Consider the following 18,997-nt stretch of genomic DNA (forward strand, 5'->3'; position numbering starts at 1 on the left):
GTTTGTGAACATGCGATGGAGCTATATGTTCATAATTTTATAAATATATGTTCATAATTATAGAGCTATATGTTCATAATTTTTTATGTTCATATTCCCAATTGTTAAATTCTGTATTCACAAATCACAGAAGTACAGAACTATATGTTCATAATTTGATAATTATACAGTTTAGAAATTATGAATTTACAGTACTTATGAGTCTACAGTACATATATTATAAATTTGCAGTATAGAAATTATGAATCTACTGTATAGAAATTCTGAATTTACTGTATTTAAATTATAAATTTAATGTATTTAAATTATGAATCTACGATATAAAAATTATGAATCTACAGTTTAAAAATTCGGAGGGGGCTAAAAAACATAATTAAATATTATTCGTGCCTTCCTGGAACAATTGGGATTAGAATTCTCTATATTTCTTTCCCAAAAAAAAAAAAAAAAAAGAACTCACATATAAAAAATGTGGAAACCCAGGTAGTGAAATTTCATCACTATCCTTGAATTACAAGAAATTTAACGACTGATCAATCAGAAGATTAAATTGGGTAGAACTTTTATAATTGAGGACTTAATTAAGTAAAAATAATTGTTAAGGACCAAATCAATAATTTTGCTATAGTCGAATGACCATTTTGATAATTAAATTTTTTTTGTATTGTGTGTTGTGAAATTTTATACTTTACTACGGAGTAGTATACATTTTATCTTCCCTTTCAATTCTGTATCCATATTGCGGACACCCGTACAAAAAAAAAAAATTAAGAATAAGGTTCAAATTGACCACTGAATGTAACCTGAAAATGCAATTAGGTCACTAAACGAAAAAAAATACAATTATACCACTGAACACTCTAAATATATGTAATTTTACTTGATAGTAAGTTACCATCAATTTTAACATGTTAGCTGCTTACGTGACAATTGAGTTGACATTTTAAAACATTTTTTAAATAAATTTTAATAATAACTAAAAAAATTAAAAAACCACGGGGTGGCCCACCCCCTTCCCCCACCCCACTATTCCTTCGTTCCTTCGTCTTCGGCGGAGACGAAGGAGGGGAAGGGGGTGGCTACCAGCTACCCCGTCGTTTTATTATTATTATTATTTTTTAATTTATTATTAAAATTTATTAAAAATGTCAACTCAGTTGCCACATAAGTAAATAATATGTTAAAATTGATACTAACCTGCTACGATAAAATTATTCAGTGACCTAATTACATTTTTTTTTTGTTTAGTGATCTAATTACATTTTCTTAGTGACCAATTTGAATTTTATTCCAAAAAAATAAAAGATATTTTAAAATCTCAGTACCCAATTGTCGTCTACTCTTCCAGAAAGTCCCAACTCCTAAACCTAGTTTCCTTTCACTCTCAGCCCAAAAGCCCTTTCCTTTCTCCCGCTTGCTTCCCCGGCCACTCTCTTCCACTCCGTCTATACGTTTAGAGCCTGCCTGTACTGGACTCTTGGCTGTAAATCTTCGGTCGTCGGTATAACCCTAGCTAGGATCACGCTGGTTGCATAAGCCAAGATGTCTCTAAGGGTGCTGAATCCGAACGCTGAGGTGCTCAACAAGTCGGCGGCGCTTCACATGAACATCAATGCTGCCAAGGGTTTGCAAGACGTTCTCAAGACTAACCTTGGACCTAAGGGCACACTTAAGATGTTAGTTAGTTTAACCTGTTTCTCTTCAAGTATCGTGTGTGTGTGTGTGTGTATCAATTTCATTTCATTTTGATTCGATTTTGACGCCGGAATTCGTTGATCTTATTTTCTAGGCTTGTTGGAGGAGCCGGTGATATTAAACTCACGAAGGATGGCAACACTCTGTTGAAAGAAATGGTGAGTTTCGTTCCTCATTGTTCCCTTCCTAAGCTCTGTGAATGTTTTTCCATAAGTGCACTAAGCATTTGTGTAGTTAAGACATCAGGTCAGTTCATGATGTATTTCCTACATTGGAGAAAGGAAAACATAGACTACATTGGAAAATGGACAATGGAAAAACTGCAGAATTGAAGTAAATTCAGTTCATGGGTCTCTGCAGGGAAGGCTTTGGTTTTGGAATTTAGAACCCTATTATAACCTTAACTTTATAATTTTAGTATATTGTTAATGTTGGATCCCCTTCTTTGTTCACCTTTATTTGAAAATTATAAGTTACAGATAATACCGTAGTAAAGATATTTGAGTAGGCTTGTAGTTTTGCAGAAAATATAAGCTGATGCATCAGGTGAGCATGACAGGATATGACTATTTTACTACCTAGAACTAGAATAGTTTCATTTACTTCTATAATTTGTTGTGATGAGGCATATCTAATAAGAACAGTAAGATAAAATTAATTTTTTTTCTAAAATTACTAGTGAAGAATATGTTCCTATCTTGTGACTGATTATATTATGCTTGATAATTGCAGCAAATTCAAAACCCAACTGCTATAATGATTGCGCGGACTGCAGTTGCACAAGATGATGCTAGAGGGGATGGTACTACATCAACTGTGCTTTTTATTGGTGAACTTATGAAACAATCTGAGCGTTACATAGATGAAGGTTTGTTAAGTTTCCAAATCATGTTGTGAAATTCAAACGTGTTTGAATAGTCTGGCATGACTTCCTTTCACTTTTCCTGCAGGCATGCATCCTCATGTACTAAATGATGGTTTTGAAATTGCAAAAAGAGCAACACTGCAATTTCTTGAGAGATTTAAGACACCTGTAGTGATGGGCGATGAGCCAGATAAAGAGATATTGAGAATGGTGGCTAGAACAACTCTAAGAACCAAGGTCTCCTCAATTATGATATCGCTATTTAGAGTCTTTCACTGCTACTTCTTATCTTGGTATTTTCTCTTAACTTTTCTGGTTGATGCAGCTGTATGAAGCACTGGCAGATCAACTTACAGACATTGTCACCAATGCTGTGAGTGCTCATATATTTCCTAATATTTTAATATTAATTAGTTTATGTTATTTTTTTTTGGTAACTGTTATTGTTTTTTGTTGTCGAAGGAACAAATCAATGTTGATTTTTATAACAATAACAATAAACACAACATAATTTTTCTTGTTTCCTAGGTGCATAGATTTATTTATTTATTTAGCTTTGCCAACTGATGATTGTCCTTGTCCTTAGCCGCTGGCAAACATTTATAGTATTCTGTGGCTTTCTTACAATTGACATGAATCAGTAATTTAGTATTGTTTTCTTGATCTCAACCTTTATGTTTTATATTTCATACAACAGGTTCTCTGCATTCGCAAGCCTGAAGAATCTATTGATCTTTTCATGGTTGAGATTATGCATATGCGCCACAAGTTTGATGTGGACACTCGCCTGGTATGCACAATGCCACAGATACACTGTTTATATTTTCAGTATTGTGTACAAGGGTTTCTTAATATCTTTAAGACTTCAAGTTTTTCCTGAGATGAACCTTTTATCTGTAGATGAACTTTATTTTTATCTGCTTGATAATATCTTCTGATGTGAGATTTTGCCCTTGTTTTTTTAATTATCAATTCAAGAATCAAATAGTTTCCATGCACATTACTTTGGAGCCAATGATTATTTCTTCCTTTGCAGTTACATAATATGAGAGTGAAAAAACTACACATTTACCAAGTTGCTGTTCCTCATTATAGTTTTGATGTTAATAGGTGGAGGGCCTTGTACTTGATCATGGTTCTAGACACCCAGACATGAAGAGGCGAGCAGAGAATTGTTACATTTTGACATGTAATGTTTCCTTGGAATATGAGAAGAGGTAATCTCTGATTCTATAGTTTTGTTTGATTTGAATATTGCCAATGTTCTGAAGTTTGTGCTCATGCCTTTGTTTTTTTTTTTTTTTAAGTGAAATAAATGCAGGGTTTTTCTACTCAAGTGCGGAACAGAGAGAAGCAATGGTTGCTGCAGAAAGACGATCTGTTGATGAAAGAGTACAAAAGATAATTGACCTAAAGAGAAAGGTACTAATATGAGTATCATCACTTGTTCACACAATTTTAGTTCTATACCAATTTAATACTCATGTCTTGCATTTATGGTTACCTGCAGGTGTGCTCAGGTAATGATAGCAACTTTGTTGTCATCAATCAAAAAGGGATTGATCCTCCATCACTGGACCTTCTTGCTCGGGAAGGAGTAAGTTCTCTTTATTACTTAGTGTTGCCTTTGGCTGTTGTGTAACGTGTAAATATATCCTATGGATGTTGGAGTTCTTAAATCTATGCGTAGTGTATATCGCTCTACCTGAATGTCGTAGTGGCTAGCTGAACTTTGTTTATTCTGATCTTTTGTTAGACAATTACAGTAATTGTGTTAATATTATTTTGGTCTTTTAGATAATTGCCCTTCGACGGGCAAAGAGGAGAAATATGCAACGGTTGGTCCTAGCTTGTGGTGGAGAGTCAGTTGATTCTGTTGATTACCTGACTCCAGACTGCCTTGGCTGGGCTGGACTGGTCTATGAGCATGTCCTTGGAGAGGAGAAGTACACCTTTATTGAAAATGTGAAAAATCCTAACTCTTGCACTATACTTATTAAAGGTACTCTTAACTTGCTAGTTCTTTTCAGTTTAAGGTACTCTTAACTTGCTAAACTTAAGGGCTTCACTGATTATCACCTAATCATTATCATTTTATATTTAGGACCCAATGATCATACCATTGCTCAAATCAAGGATGCTGTACGTGATGGACTAAGAGCACTCAAAAATACCATTGAAGATGAAGCTGTTGTATTGGTATGTTATAACATTGCCAGCATAATTTTATATTGGTTTTGTTATTAGCCTTTAATATTAATTGTGAAAAATTGAACACAATAATCAGTTCTTAGACTTCAGTTGCAAGATTATCTTGTAAAAGCACTATTGTGATATTGACATAGTGTGTGTTATGTAACCTTAGTTTGCATTCCCTAAATGCATGGTTTTTCTTGTCCTTTTGGACCCTATGTATTGGATAGTTGATGTTTCTCCCTTGTGTGTGTTTGAGAGTTGTCACTATATACTGTATTCTATTTCTTACTTTTTTGGGAAATGACTTGTTGAGTTGGAAAGAATATTTGAATTTGCTATATGAACTACTATCCTTTAATTCAAAATAAATTGAGATCTGTATTTTACATGATGAAATACCTATTCATTCTGTATTCCTGATTGCATCAATTTGTTTTAATATTTTATGTGTGGTTTGCAAAGTTTTACTCTTGGCTTCATCTTAGCCAACTAATCCAAGGGTCATATATGCATAAATAGTGTCCTTAGAGTTGAGCTTCTGATTGGGACTTTTTTGTGTTTCCTTGCTCAGGGTGCTGGTGCATTTGAAGTGGCTGCTAGACAGTACTTGATCAACGAAGTGAAGAAAACTGTTCAAGGGGTACGCATGTGTTTATCGTGTCTGTTTATGAGTTTTAATTGAAACATTTGCAATTGTCAAATGTCAATTAATTGCCTGATTTGTCTTCGTTTATCCCTATGACCAAACATTGAACAGCGTGCACAGCTGGGTGTTGAAGCTTTTGCCAATGCCCTCCTCGTGTTACCCAAGACACTTGCTGAGAACTCTGGCCTTGATACTCAAGATGTGATCATTGCCCTGACGGTAACTGATTGATTTTTTCAATGGGAAACAAGCAAGATAGATTACATTTCTATCATTAAATTACCTATAATAAGCTTATTTTGTTGGTCATAATTGTGATTCTCTTGCAGGGTGAGCATGACAAGGGAAATGTTGTGGGACTATCTCTGCACACAGGAGAGCCTATAGATCCACAAATGGAGGGGATCTTTGATAATTATTCTGTTAAGCATCAGATTATTAACTCTGGGTAAGTGGAAAATTAACTGCCCTCTCCCCTATATATGTGCTCATTTACACTGCAATCTTCCATAATCCTTTTTTACATCAATATTACAGTGTAAGGGTTACTTCCCTTTATCTGATCTAGCAATTTCCGCTAAAAAACTCAATCTTTCACTTTGCAGCCCTGCAATAGCATCTCAACTACTACTTGTGGATGAAGCAATTCGGGCAGGGCGTAACATGAGAAAACCAACTTAAGCTCTTCTTCCTTACCATTGTTCACATGGGCTAGTGGTATTTTGTTTTGTTTTTTTTTTTTTGCTCGCATTTTTGAAGGCTAGCTATGGATCTTGTGAAATTTAAGGACCCAAAACAGTTGTGATAGATATTAATTTGGCTGTGAGTTTTATTATTGTAATGGGGACCCCTTTTAAATGTGTTTGCACCATTGAATTTGTTACTTTGCACTCTATGGTTTGATGTTTTATCCTAAAAATTAGTTGGTGTCTTATGTATGACCATAAACATCACACCTTGAATCAAGTTATCCTCTCATAGAAAGATGCTACTGTAGGTGTATAGAAGTCTGCCTTATAAACCAGACACAAAATAGGCTTTTTTTTTAACGATTTCTTGATGACTTGCAATCTTGCATGATCCTAAAATAGAATATTCCATATCTTTTTAATATTCAAAAATTTTGTTCTAGATTTATATGTGACACTACACTTTTAGTCTTTTTTTTTTCAGAATATTTTCATTTGGTCCTAGTGTGAGTATAGTATAATCATTTTCTATCCTCCATTAACAATATTGTTGAAATTTTCATTAAATACAAGGACATTTTGATCTTTTTTGTACAAAGTGAGTTGACCCTAGTGTCTTTGTATTTTATAGAATTTAAATTGTTTTGTTTATGGGATCAAAAATGATTATGCTACAATAATTCAAGAATCAAATGAGATATACTTTTTTTAAAAAGAAAAAGATTAAATGTAAATTACTAAGACAAAAAAATAAATTAACTCTATAATATACAACTTCTTTCCCCAGAATATATATAACTTGCCACCACCTCTCACCGTCATTTTTACGCCTAACTTCATCTAGATATGGACAAAAGACCTATGCGAAGGCTACTATAGTAGCAAAATTAATAATTATAATAATAACCGGCAAGCACATCATCAATTTGAAGTCTACAAGTAAAAATTAGTCAAAAAATAGTTCAGTCACATTTATTTTTGAAGCTGACGTGCATATTTAAATTTATTTCCAATTTTTTGAATTGTGTTTTTTTTCCAAATCAAAGACTCATTTGACATTTATTTATGACAATTAACATTTTTGTATTATCTTACAAAATATTGGACATAAAGAAAAAAATATTTACAAATAAAGGCGTTTTTTTTTTTTTTTTTTTTTTTTTTTTTGGGTGTACTCAGGGTTCCACCGTCAGAGACAGAGACAGTGACTAACCCGTTCGTTGAATTGTAGGCACCTCTTTTGGGTGGAACAGCTGACCTGAAAATTTAAGGATGCTCCATATCCAAACCCAGTGCAACCTAGGTGCTAGAATTGTGCATATATAAGTTGTTGGTAGAAAGTTTTCTGGGATTAGTTTGATAATGTCAGCCAACCAAAACAAAAATTTCTTGAGAGCAAAATTTGATGCTCAGAATCAGCTTAGGTTGCTAATGAAAAACTGAACTACACAAGTTTATGAAAAAAAAAAAAAAAACAGAACAGAAAACATGTCTTTCTATGGATAGATATCTAAAACTAGAAAGGCAGTTTTGCTGCCACTAAGCTTCTACTCACTGTTTCTGTTTAACTACAAACAAACACGAGTTGTCTCAAGTAGCCGGGAATTCATTGACGCTGCTGAGAATGCCAGCCTGAACGAACTCCTTCTCGATGAGCTGCTCCCCGAAGATGGAGTCAATATCATCGTCGAAGGGGGAGTTGAAGATGCTGAAGAGGTCATCAGAAGTGTTCAAGAACTGCTCGAACCCGGGGTCCAAGAACACGTTCCAGGCACTATCGTGCTCCTCAGCTGCGGGGTCCATCATCAGCATTGCAGCAGACGAGGCCTCGACGGGTGGCGGGGGAGGGGCAAACTCCATTTCCGGAACCCGTGGCTCCAGCACCCCTACTACTTCTTCTTCCATCTTTGGGAATTCGGGCTTCCACGGGTGCTCTTCATTGTTCACCTCTTCCGCCCCCTCCTGTTTCTCTCCCGCGTTTTCTTGATCCTGATCGGATTGCTCGCCCGACTGAACCTCCACTGACGACTCGGGATTACCAGCCATCTGCTGCAGCTGCTCTCGCTCCCGGATTTTGTTCAGCACGTCTGCATAACGGCTAACGTCGAAATTCGTGACTGCATTAGGCCCTCGGTACTCAATTGCCGCCATATCATATGCTTCTGCAGCTTCCTCTTGTGTGCCTTTATCACATCAGATATAAATGCAGATGAGTTTCGTTTAATCCTCAAAATCCCGACAAACACTTATGGAAGTATGTGCTCCATCTCAACTAAAAGGCTAAGCTGATAGTTGGATTGCACATTAATGACTATATGCTCAACAAAGACAGTTTAATTTCACTACTCATTCTTTATGGAAAACAAAGAAAGAAAATACATAAATGAAGTATTATTAGCAAGTGAATCTCTCGATCCAATGGAACCAGAAACCAAATCCCGGGCTACATTGCAATAAAAAACTAGATAGAGACGAGGCACGTTGGTCAAAAGGAGACAAATAGGTAGCTTAGCTTGCTTAACACAGAATGCAATTAATTAAGAAATAACTATGGTCAAACCCGAACAAGGAAACCGAGGGTTAGGGTACCAACTAAAGGAAGAAATAGTTTTATATAGTTGAACTGAAAGTTACCTTTCGTACAAGCCGCAAAGATCTGATTTGGGATATTAAATTCTAACAATCATGTCCATGCAAGCACTCTATGTATATAAAATATACTCTCTTTTAAAAAGTAGTGTGTATGAATCACATGCTTCATGTCAGCTTTAGGGAGTACTAATCTATTGAATATGGTTAGAGGTGAAAAATAAATAAACTAAAACTATACTGTTAGTATATCTCTGTCTGAGTGTCTGGGCTGCCATAATATTTTTATAGTACACCTAAAGAAATCATTTTTGGTTATTATATAACGATTGGATCCCTCGCAGGGATCTGAGCTTGAATCATGTCTGTTATGTATATCGCATTTTCCACTTTAATCCACAGAATAATCACCATTAGTTCTGAATTGACTATACAACGAGGCACACTATTCTTGAACGAAAATGGAGTTAATAATAATAATATGTATGTATGAAAAGTGGACCTACTGAAAGTTCCCAAGTAGAGATACTTAGTCCCAAGGACTCGTCCAATTCGGGCTTCCCATCGACCATTATGGTGGTGCCTGTCAAAGTCGAGGAGCAACAAGAGCAAAAGATGGTTTAGCAATCGATGGAGAAATGAGCCATGCAATCCACACTTGAAATGGTCAATTTGAGGGTGGGAAACATGATTGTCAACCCAAAAAAAAAAAACACATTTTCGGTACATAAGTAAACACAAATGAACACTCCACTTGTGTACTAAATAAGGCCTACATGGTCCCTCCACCTTCACCACTATAACTTAACAACAACCATAGAAATCATGAAAATGCCAAAAGCATACTATGATAAAAATTTAAAAACATGTTTCTTCAACCCCGTTTGACTCCAAAATCACATTTTTTTTTCCCAACAACTTTAAACTGTTTAGAAAGCTTAAACATGGACTATATGTTATGACTTCCACATATACATACATTCAATATAAAAGTAAATTCACGAGAATTTTTCTGTTTTACCTCGCCACACCACGATACTTAGAAACGCCTCGAGAAAAGCCACTGCTCTGCCTCCGCAGCGAAGCAAGATACTCCTCCTTAGACAACGGTTGCATTTCCTCTATCTCTTTGTCATATGTCTCAACCTGTGCACATTATGACTCGGTCAAAACGTTAAAAATGACTGATCAACCATTTACAAAACACCCCCTATATATATCATTTCAAACCCATATATAATTTCTTCATCTTAAACATGCTATCATATCATATCATACAAATTTCAACAACATTGGCCAAATCCGACAAGAAATTTAATTCTGCACAAAAAATATTTAAAAAAATGAAATAAAAACAAATTAAAGCTAACCAAAGTACACGAGAATTAAATTACCGGAAAGTTAAGTGTAGCAGAGGCCCCCCAGTACTTAAGAGCAGCAAGATCATACGTTCTGGCAGCGGCCTCCTCACTTTCATATGCCCCTGTACCCAATACACATTGAAAATGACATTAAATTTATTTTCTATATATATCAAGAAAAAAAAAAAGATGTTATATATAACAAAATTATTTCTTTTTTGGTACATTAGATTTAGAGACTAATCTTAAACCCACAAAATGTATGTCCAAAAACCTTGCGACGTGACAACATTGGAGTCGGAATTGATAAATTAAATTTAAGGGGAAGAACAAGATTAATGAAACTAATAAGTAATGCTTACCCAAGTAAACTAAGGCACGACAAAAGCATTAGTTAACGTTGCAAATGACAGGGAACATCATCAGCAGAACATGAAAAGGGAAAAATGGTCAGAAAAAAAGGATTAAATGATGGGTAGAATATGTTAATTAACTATAATTGAGATTAACTATAGTAATAAACTAAACCTGCAGATCTCCTCGGTTTTCGAACATTTTTTTGTATATAATTCCCAAATAAAAACTGACATTTAAAAAAAAAAAAAGGAGAAATATAATCACTTTGTCTTCCTTTCTTGTTCTGAATGTTATTCCAGGTAGTCTTGTCCCATAGGTGAGCTTCATATCTCCCGGTCCACCTGTGCCTGAGAAATTCAATGAAAGTTTTAAAAAATGAAAATAAATTTCCGAATAGCCAATTGTCATGCATGCACTCAAAAGCAACCGAACAACATAAATTTCCGATCTTTGTTTGTTTCTCACACCTCTGCTGCGTGCAGGAGTGTGTGAGAGAGAAAATTTGGCTTTTTTCTTCTTTTTTTTTTTTTTTTTTTCCGAAATTCTGCACCTACCTTGTGACACCTCTGTAAGCAGAGCTTCTTCTGGCCGGAGTTGAATCGGCATTGGCAGTTCTCTTCGCTCTGGAACGCTTCGCCGGTCGGGGCTCCGGGCTGGCCACCGGCTGGCCGGCCGGCGGCAACTGAATGCAAGAGGAAGAAGACGACGAAGAGGAAGACGGAGAAGAAGAAGAAGGAGCCGACCTCTTCATTTCCAACTCAAAAATCGAAAACAAAAAAAAAAAAAATTCTTTTTTTCTTATACTTTTCTCTTGTCAGAACAAAAATGGCAGCAGCCCAGAATTTAATGTTTCTCTGTGAGTCTGTCTGTCTGTCTGTTTGTAGGATTGGGAGATGGAAGAGGGAGAGGGAGTTGGGTAGTGAAGAATTTAGAGAATCAAGAAAGAGATTTTTGCTTCTTTTTTCTCCAAATTCTTGTTTGATCTTTCTGATTCTTCTTCTTGGCTTCCTTTTTTGTTTGGGCAAAACCAAAGTGGTTTACCAAATTGAGAAGAGAAGACGAGAAGGCATTTGCCGCACTGGCATGAGACTCACTCTGGACTCGACTCACTTATATAGCGTTTTAATTATTATAATCAAAGCGTGAGGGGTGAGGGCCTGAGTGGGCCAGTGGGGTAGGGAGATTACCGTAAAATTGATTTTCCCTCTTAACAAATGTCATCGTTTTTTCATATGCAATTTTTTTTTCTTGTCCTCTTTTTTTAGGGTGTGTTTGGAAACCCGGAAAATGATTTCTGGAAATCATTTTCCGAATTTTTGGTGTTTGGCTGTGCAAGAAAAATGGAAGTCAAAGGAAAATGCCACATAGTCAATGGAAAATGAAGCCTCTTTTCCGGAAAATGATTTCCCCTTTTTTTGGGGGGAAGTCATTTTCCATTCTTTGTTCTCTCATCTTCTGGTCAAAAAATTTCCACAACTTCACCAACACCTATTGTGCACTGTTCTCTCCTCATGAGATTTGGTTCTCGGATTTGTGACCGTACGTTTTCCGGCGAACACCGGTCGGATATCTCCGGCCAAAAACCAGAGAGCAGTGCTCTCTGGTTTCGGCCGGAAACCAGAGAACACGGTCGGAAACCAGAGAGTACTACTCTCTGGTTTCCGACGTCTCTTTCTTCTTCTTTTTTTTTTTTAATTTAATTTTTTTAATTTTTAATAACTTTATTTATGTATATTATTTGATTTCAAAAATATAAATATTTTTATATTTTAAACAAAATACTTAATTATATAAACTATATAATTCTATCTCATTTTCTAGAAAATGAACCAAACACACTAAAGACAGTTTTCCGCTTTGCAGCCAAACACGAGAAAGGAAAATGTTTTTCGGAAAATAATTCATTTTCCAGAAAACATTTTTCAGAAGTCATTTTCCTGCTTTCCAAACGGACCCTTAAGTGAAAATTTGAATCATTGATAAAAAGTTAAATCACGCTAAAATGACGTTGGTCCTGTTTGGAAAATGACTGTTAGTTAATTGAGTTACCATGATTTACATCTTTCAAATACTTTGTTGGGTCGGGGTGTGTGGGGCCCTTAGGATTGGGGTTCAGCCTTTTGGAAGAATTAAGTGAATTAGAGGGTGTAACTAGTTGATAACATTAGTTGTAGAAAGGTGTTTGGTAAATTAGATGTTAGCTATTTGGTATAATTTTCTTTCTCAAAAAGCTAAATGAAAAGGTTGCTTTGAGCAGCTTTTTAAATTTTAACATCTTAGAGTTGCAAAAAGCTAATTAATCAAACACTTATATTAATTTTTTTAACCAAATTAAAAAGTTAATAGTGGTCAAATAAATCAAATTTGACTTATAGACTAACTATTTTACAAAACATCCATTATATTAAGGATTCGGCCCACACTTACGTTGCGAGAATATATAATGTATATTTTAATTATGTTTTTGTATTCCTTTTTCTGTTTCCTTGATAAAATGAAAAAGTGAATAATTTCATGAAGTAAAAGTAAGATTTTTGCCTTTTAGTTCTATGTTGTGCGTTTTATCCCTCTATTACCTTTCGCAAGTCATTTATACAATGTATATCGTGGACACAGTTGTTCATTATGCATATCACTCAAGAATCTTTCAATGCAATAACGTCTCTAATCTCTAGATAAGTGTGACAGACTGGATCTTTCAAGGGACGAGTATGAGTATTCCAATATGAGTTACATCAAGCTCAACATGAGTTACTTTGAATATCCAAATATCAATTTTATCATACTTAATTTATTTGAATTTTTAATGACATTCAAGTTTATTTTTAAAATTGAACTAAATTTAATCATGGCCAGAGTGATATTTGAAAATTAAAAGTAAAAAATTATGATTATATTTCCTCAAAGGATTTTATCATACTTTTGCAGTTTTACCATGTAAAAGAGTTTAAATCTCATTTTTTTTTTTGAGTCAGAGTCATAATTTGTGATCGTAATTCAAGACCAATTCAAATTAGTTTCGCAGTAATAGAGATATCATTTGTCATATGCAAAAATAAAATAAAAGAATCATTGTATTTGTATAACTAAAAGTTAAATTAACTATAAACTTAGTTTGTTCTTTTCCAATATATAAAACGACAACTTTAAAAAAATAACACTTTTTAGGTTTTTTTTTATAAGGAAATGTAAGATGGTAGTATTATTATTATTATTATTTTAGAAAACTTTACAATATTTTTTGGTATGTTAAACATTATAGAAAATCTTTATAAACAAGGTTTATTTATGGAAAATATTAAATTCTTTTGTATGCGATAATTTTAACCAAACATTTCAAAGTTGGTAATTTACCATCAAAATTTTAAATATTAGTAAAGTTTTTTTCTCTTTTTTTTTTTCTTGAAATGAAAAAAAAAAAAAAAAAAAAAAACCAACAAATTCAGGCTTAAATTTGCATACAATTTCATAACATGATCAATAAAATTCTTTTCTAAAAAATATGTGTTTCAATTCCCCATTAAAAACTATTCCATAAAAATGATTAATTTAACATATACTGACCATTTAGTTTTTTTTTCCTTTAATTTTATTTTTAAATGATATTATTATAATTTAAACTTGACATCTCATTGACATTTTCAAATTGAAAAAAAATTAATCATTTTTTAATTATATGTATGGTACATATATAAGCCAATGTAAGATAGTAATATTTAAAAAAAAAAAATTGAGAAGAAATAAAGTATAAAGCCAATCGTTTTCAATAAAAAGTAGAGTTAAAATTTAATTGAATATTTTAGTATGTAACTCACCCCGTGGAATATTATAGTAATAAGTACTTTAACTATAATGGTATACCTTCAAAAAAAAAAAAAAAAAAAAACTATAATGGTATAGTATGTGGTCTAATGGTACCTGAGTTGAAATTCCATTTAGAAAGTTATGAGTGCAAGCCTCAGTGGAGGCGTTATTGATTCTTTAGGTTTCAGTAGGTTGAGAAAGTATATGAACACATACTACATTGTAATAGAGCCAGTAGCATTCAAAAAAAAAAAAAAAAAAAACTATAACGGTATAGTATTTGGAGTAAATAATAAACACTTTCAACGGCCAATTGCCAAAAACGCAAAAACATATGGAATAGGCTGAGTTGGTGTAAGGGTATAGGCTGTTACACGCATGATTGAAAAATGAATAATGCTAATTTATCTCATAATATGATAATACATTTTTTTTTTCATTTTATATTCATTAATTATCATAAATTGATTAACTCAACCCAGTACTTATAGAAGAATTTACTTCCGAAATGAGTGACTAAGTAAAGTATGATTCTTGTACTAAAATGTCATATAAGTTCAATGATTGTCAACACCCTCTCAGTTTAACCTGCCATATAATATCTTTTCGAGTTCAATTCTCAACTCTTGGATAATGGCTCGAGACCCTTGCAATTACTCATCTTATTATTACATATTTTAAATTAAGGAGTAGTAATTGCAGGAGTGTGAAGCACTTTCTTATATAAAATGAACTAATAAACTATTGTAACATATAATAATCAAATATTATTACTCGACTGACTAGGTCATAAAGCGGGGCTTAATTACTCAATGTACACTTTTGAGTAATGGTTGTGAATTTTCCATGTCACTAAAAAAAAAAAAAAAGGACCAAAGAGCATATTTTGGTTTTATTGAAGAAAAAAACCTCATTGTAATGTTGTTTTTCTACATCAATTAACACGTCAGGTTAGTAAGAAATGTAGCATATATTACTTTTTCTCCCAAAAAGTTGAATCATCAATCCCAAGGCGGCCACACCCCAGCCAACAAAGCATTTGAGATTATGTAAACTACGGTGATTCAGTGGCTCAGTAGACAAGGTCAATCGAACATTAATATCTTATTAAATGTAACATTACTTGACATAATTGATATTAATAAGATAATTTATTTTTTCTCTCTCTCTTTAACCAAAAATAGAATATGTGACAAAAATAGTAGTCATTTGAATCATATTCAACATTTTCAATTACTAATGGAGGTGGGTTTGTTATGGTTTTCAACACTTGGCCGGAATGGCATATGGGAATCAATCTAATACTTTGAAAACTCATGAGAGTCCCAAAAAGTGAACAAAAATGGAGTTTAATTAGAGATAATGCTCAAAATACTGCAGAAATTTTTTCTTTGTTTGCGAAAGAAAATGCAACCACCACACGTGGACACCAATAGTTATTGCATGGACCGTGAGCTGTGTGAATCACAGTCCAAAAACGACGTCATTTGATGTATTTTTTCGCGCGACCGGATGTAATAAGCATTTTTATAATTCATAATGTATATTATTTTAAAACATAATATACATTATTCCAAAACATAATGTACATTATTCTAAAACATATAATGTACATTATATTATTCCATAAGTTTCATATTTTGACACGTAATGTACATTATTCTAACACATAATGTACATTATTTTTACTCATAATATTCAGCGACGTTATTTCAGACCGTGGTCCACGTAACTGTGTGGAGCGTGCCCACGTACACTTTTTGGTAAAACATTTACGCAACTACATTATAATAGTCCGCACAAGTATACTACGATGGTAAAAAATAATAATAATAAATACGTATATAAATATTAAGCAAAATATTCATGTCGTATAGTTGAAGTTAATTGTTACTAAAATCATGTTTTCCTCATCAATCATTTCCGATCTGACTATATAATATTGACGGTAATTTCCATTTTATTTTGATGTCTAGTAAAAATAATCACACTCACAACAAAGTATAATTATAGACAAAAATTTCCGTCCACTAATGGCGGCAGACGGAAAATTGCAACTTAAATATAAAAAGAGATATATTTCCGTCCAAGGTCGGTGAAATATCACAATTTAATATTTCTATTATATTCCCTTTAATTATTGGGAAAATAAGTGAATTTTTTTTTTTAAATTTGGAGTGACATGAAAACTAAGGCTATCCTTATTTCTGTAATACTTATCACTGTAAACAATGAGTCACGCTTTCAAAATTTGGGTCAAGACCTTGTGGTTTAATGGCACTCGAGTTGGACTTCCATATATGAGGTTGTGAGTTCAAACTTTAATTGAGGTGTTATGGGTATTTAAAAATAAATAAAAAATCCTACCATATTTGGTAACTTTTCAAGATAAAATGGATCACAATACTATTTTTTGAACACTAAAAGACAACGCTTTCAACCGTTCAACTCGATTCAAATTGGATGTGGACCTCATATATATTTGTACTACAAAAATAACACTTAATATGTCAATTTTGCTATAAATTTTCAACAGTCCGGTGTCATGTTTCTCATATTTGTTATTGCATTTTGCATCCAGCTAGCAGTGCCTTGAGATGAGATGCCGATTGCGAGTATGTTTGATTGTAGGAACACAACATCTAAGCACCAATGAGTTTCGTGGATTTCGCAAATTGGTTTGAGATGCCTTCATTAAATATAATAATAAAAAAATAGTTTTATGTCAAAGTGTCTCACATAAAACATGTTATACTTGTTACATTTTAATTAAAAAGTATTACACGTCTTACGTGAAATGGTCTTATACAAGACTTATTAAAAAAAAAAAAAAAAAAAAGCAATCACTCTTAAATTGGTTTTAAATGACATTTTAAAACGAACTAAAAGTTCAAGACATACGAGTAGACATTAAAATTATCAAAATAAATTACACTAGACTGGTCAGTTCACCCTGCATATAATAAAGGGTGAGCTAGCCTGAATTGGAGATTTAGGGAATGTTTGGTTGGATTGAAAAGTTTTTTCGTGAAAAATATTTTCCTGGGAGGAAAATGTTCTTGTTGTGGTTTTTTTTTTTTTTTTTTGATTGGTTCATGGATTTCATTTTCCAATTGGAAAATGAATATAATTCGTCAAATTTGATGAAAACAAAATCATTGGTTGGACATGAGATTTTGTTTTTCATTAAAAATGAGAAATAAAAAATGATATAATTTAACTATTTTATCCTTGTTTTCTTTCTTAATTAAATTACTTTTTTTTTTTTAATTTGTAGGGGCATATATGTCTTTATACTTATTATTCCTTACAATTTCAATTCTAACAATAGAATTAGTATTCTCAGTCATTTTTTTTCACCAACCAAACAATGAAATTCATTTTACTAGTAATTTATTTTCTATAAAATTTCAATATCAATTCCATTTCCCTTAAAATATTATCCACAAACCAAACGAGCCTTAGTGGTTGATTAGGAAGCTATCCTAAATGGCAAATTTTAATGCGAACCATGGCCTGTGTAGCAGCGTGGAACATGGAGTGTGTATCATTTTAATTATACTTCAGTTTTATTTGATAATATTGCTATGTTTTTTAGTTCATTTTCCGTTCACACTATTTTCATTATAGCAATAATACTAAAGTATCATTTTAATTATACTATAGTTTCATTTGATAATATATATTATTGATTGAGTTTTATTTTTTTGTTTCATTTTTCACACACACTAGTTTAATTAATGTTGAAGTAATATTTTAATTGCACTTCAGGTTATTTGACAATATATTTTATTATATGGCTCTGGACTTTAATTTTATTTTTCACGCACACTAGTTTCATTATAACAATATTAAATAATCATTTTAATTATACTACAGTTTCATTAACAATATTACTTTCATTTTCCTCAAACTAGTTTCATTATAGTAACACTAAAGTATCATTTTAAGTATTAAATACATTAGGAATTTACTTAATACATGTATATTTAAGTAATTTATTATCTTTAAGCATTAAAATCTATTCAGTTCGATCATCTACAAAACAAAAAATTAGCGATTTCGGCCTCCCCTAAAATTTCCTCTTTATATGCGATACATCATCAAGATTTTCCCTTATACAAACCTGTTAAAATTAAGTTCTCTAATATGCTTAGACTTGACAATTTGTGTAAACAATTGATATAATTATGACATGAAAATGATAAAGTATAAACACGAACATTACCCATGAATGTTAACCGATTAAAGTTATAAACACAAATTATTTTAAAATGTGTTGAATGGGTTGATTTACACATTTAGTTAATATGTGACATATTGACACAATAGAACCCAATAAATGACACGATATAACTTATTTAAACCCATTATTCATATTAATATGATTTAATTAAAAAAAAACTTTTGAAAAAATCTACAATTAAACCCAACAAAATAGTAAAGATATTAAATTCATAGCATAGCATAATATTCATAAAAGGATAAAATAATATCTAAAAACCATAACTAAATAACTAATATTAAGTATTTTCAAAAAAAAAAAAAACTAATATTAAGATTAACGAGTTAAACAGGTATTTATGGGTTAAGCAAGATTGACATGTTAAAACACAAAATTTAATAGGTTCTAAGTCAGTCAACCAATATGCCGTTAATAGTTTGGGACACATTAAAATTAAACATCAACATATATGTTGCTTTTGTGTCTAGTTTCATGTCATGTAAATGAGACGTGTCAAAAAATGCCAAGTTTATATTATGCCGATAAAATATCAAAAGAATAAAGAAGGTT

General features: G+C 32.5%; 2 protein-coding genes across 2 annotated transcripts; one reads left to right on the top strand and one right to left on the bottom strand.

The window, feature by feature from the left end:
* The first annotated feature begins 1,313 nt into the window (after positions 1-1,313).
* LOC109182235 (T-complex protein 1 subunit zeta 1) lies at positions 1,314-6,364 on the top strand. The gene is made up of 15 exons (XM_019332346.1): positions 1,314-1,676; positions 1,790-1,853; positions 2,428-2,563; positions 2,646-2,797; positions 2,886-2,933; positions 3,258-3,350; positions 3,671-3,777; positions 3,868-3,982; positions 4,071-4,157; positions 4,358-4,562; positions 4,665-4,759; positions 5,328-5,396; positions 5,514-5,621; positions 5,732-5,850; positions 6,008-6,364. Exons 1-15 carry the CDS (start codon positions 1,543-1,545, stop codon positions 6,081-6,083), a joined length of 1,608 nt encoding a protein of 535 aa, XP_019187891.1. The 5' UTR covers positions 1,314-1,542; the 3' UTR covers positions 6,084-6,364.
* Positions 6,365-7,568: 1,204 nt separating this feature from the next.
* LOC109181039 (ethylene-responsive transcription factor WRI1-like) lies at positions 7,569-11,477 on the bottom strand. The gene is made up of 7 exons (XM_019330791.1): positions 10,953-11,477; positions 10,663-10,745; positions 10,404-10,412; positions 10,075-10,163; positions 9,702-9,826; positions 9,187-9,263; positions 7,569-8,274 (listed from the first exon to the last, which is right to left on the bottom strand). Exons 1-7 carry the CDS (start codon positions 11,147-11,149, stop codon positions 7,682-7,684), a joined length of 1,173 nt encoding a protein of 390 aa, XP_019186336.1. The 5' UTR covers positions 11,150-11,477; the 3' UTR covers positions 7,569-7,681.
* Positions 11,478-18,997: the final 7,520 nt, after the last annotated feature.

The sequence above is a fragment of the Ipomoea nil genome, unplaced genomic scaffold, assembly GCF_001879475.1.
Source record: "Ipomoea nil cultivar Tokyo-kokei standard unplaced genomic scaffold, Asagao_1.1 scaffold1043, whole genome shotgun sequence".
Classification (NCBI taxonomy): domain Eukaryota; kingdom Viridiplantae; phylum Streptophyta; class Magnoliopsida; order Solanales; family Convolvulaceae; genus Ipomoea; species Ipomoea nil.

Coding starts and splice junctions, on each gene's coding strand:
- LOC109182235 (XM_019332346.1), top strand. CDS start 1,543: ATGTCTCTAAGGGTGCTGAATCCGAACGCTGAGGTGCTCAACAAGTCG. Junction 2,798..2,885: donor GAACAACTCTAAGAACCAAG/GTCTCCTCAATT, acceptor TGGTTGATGCAG/CTGTATGAAGCACTGGCAGA. Junction 4,158..4,357: donor ACCTTCTTGCTCGGGAAGGA/GTAAGTTCTCTT, acceptor TTGGTCTTTTAG/ATAATTGCCCTTCGACGGGC.
- LOC109181039 (XM_019330791.1), bottom strand. CDS start 11,149: ATGAAGAGGTCGGCTCCTTCTTCTTCTTCTCCGTCTTCCTCTTCGTCG. Junction 9,264..9,701: donor AAGTATCGTGGTGTGGCGAG/GTAAAACAGAAA, acceptor CGACTTTGACAG/GCACCACCATAATGGTCGAT. Junction 8,275..9,186: donor TCTCTACTTGGGAACTTTCA/GTAGGTCCACTT, acceptor GATGTGATAAAG/GCACACAAGAGGAAGCTGCA.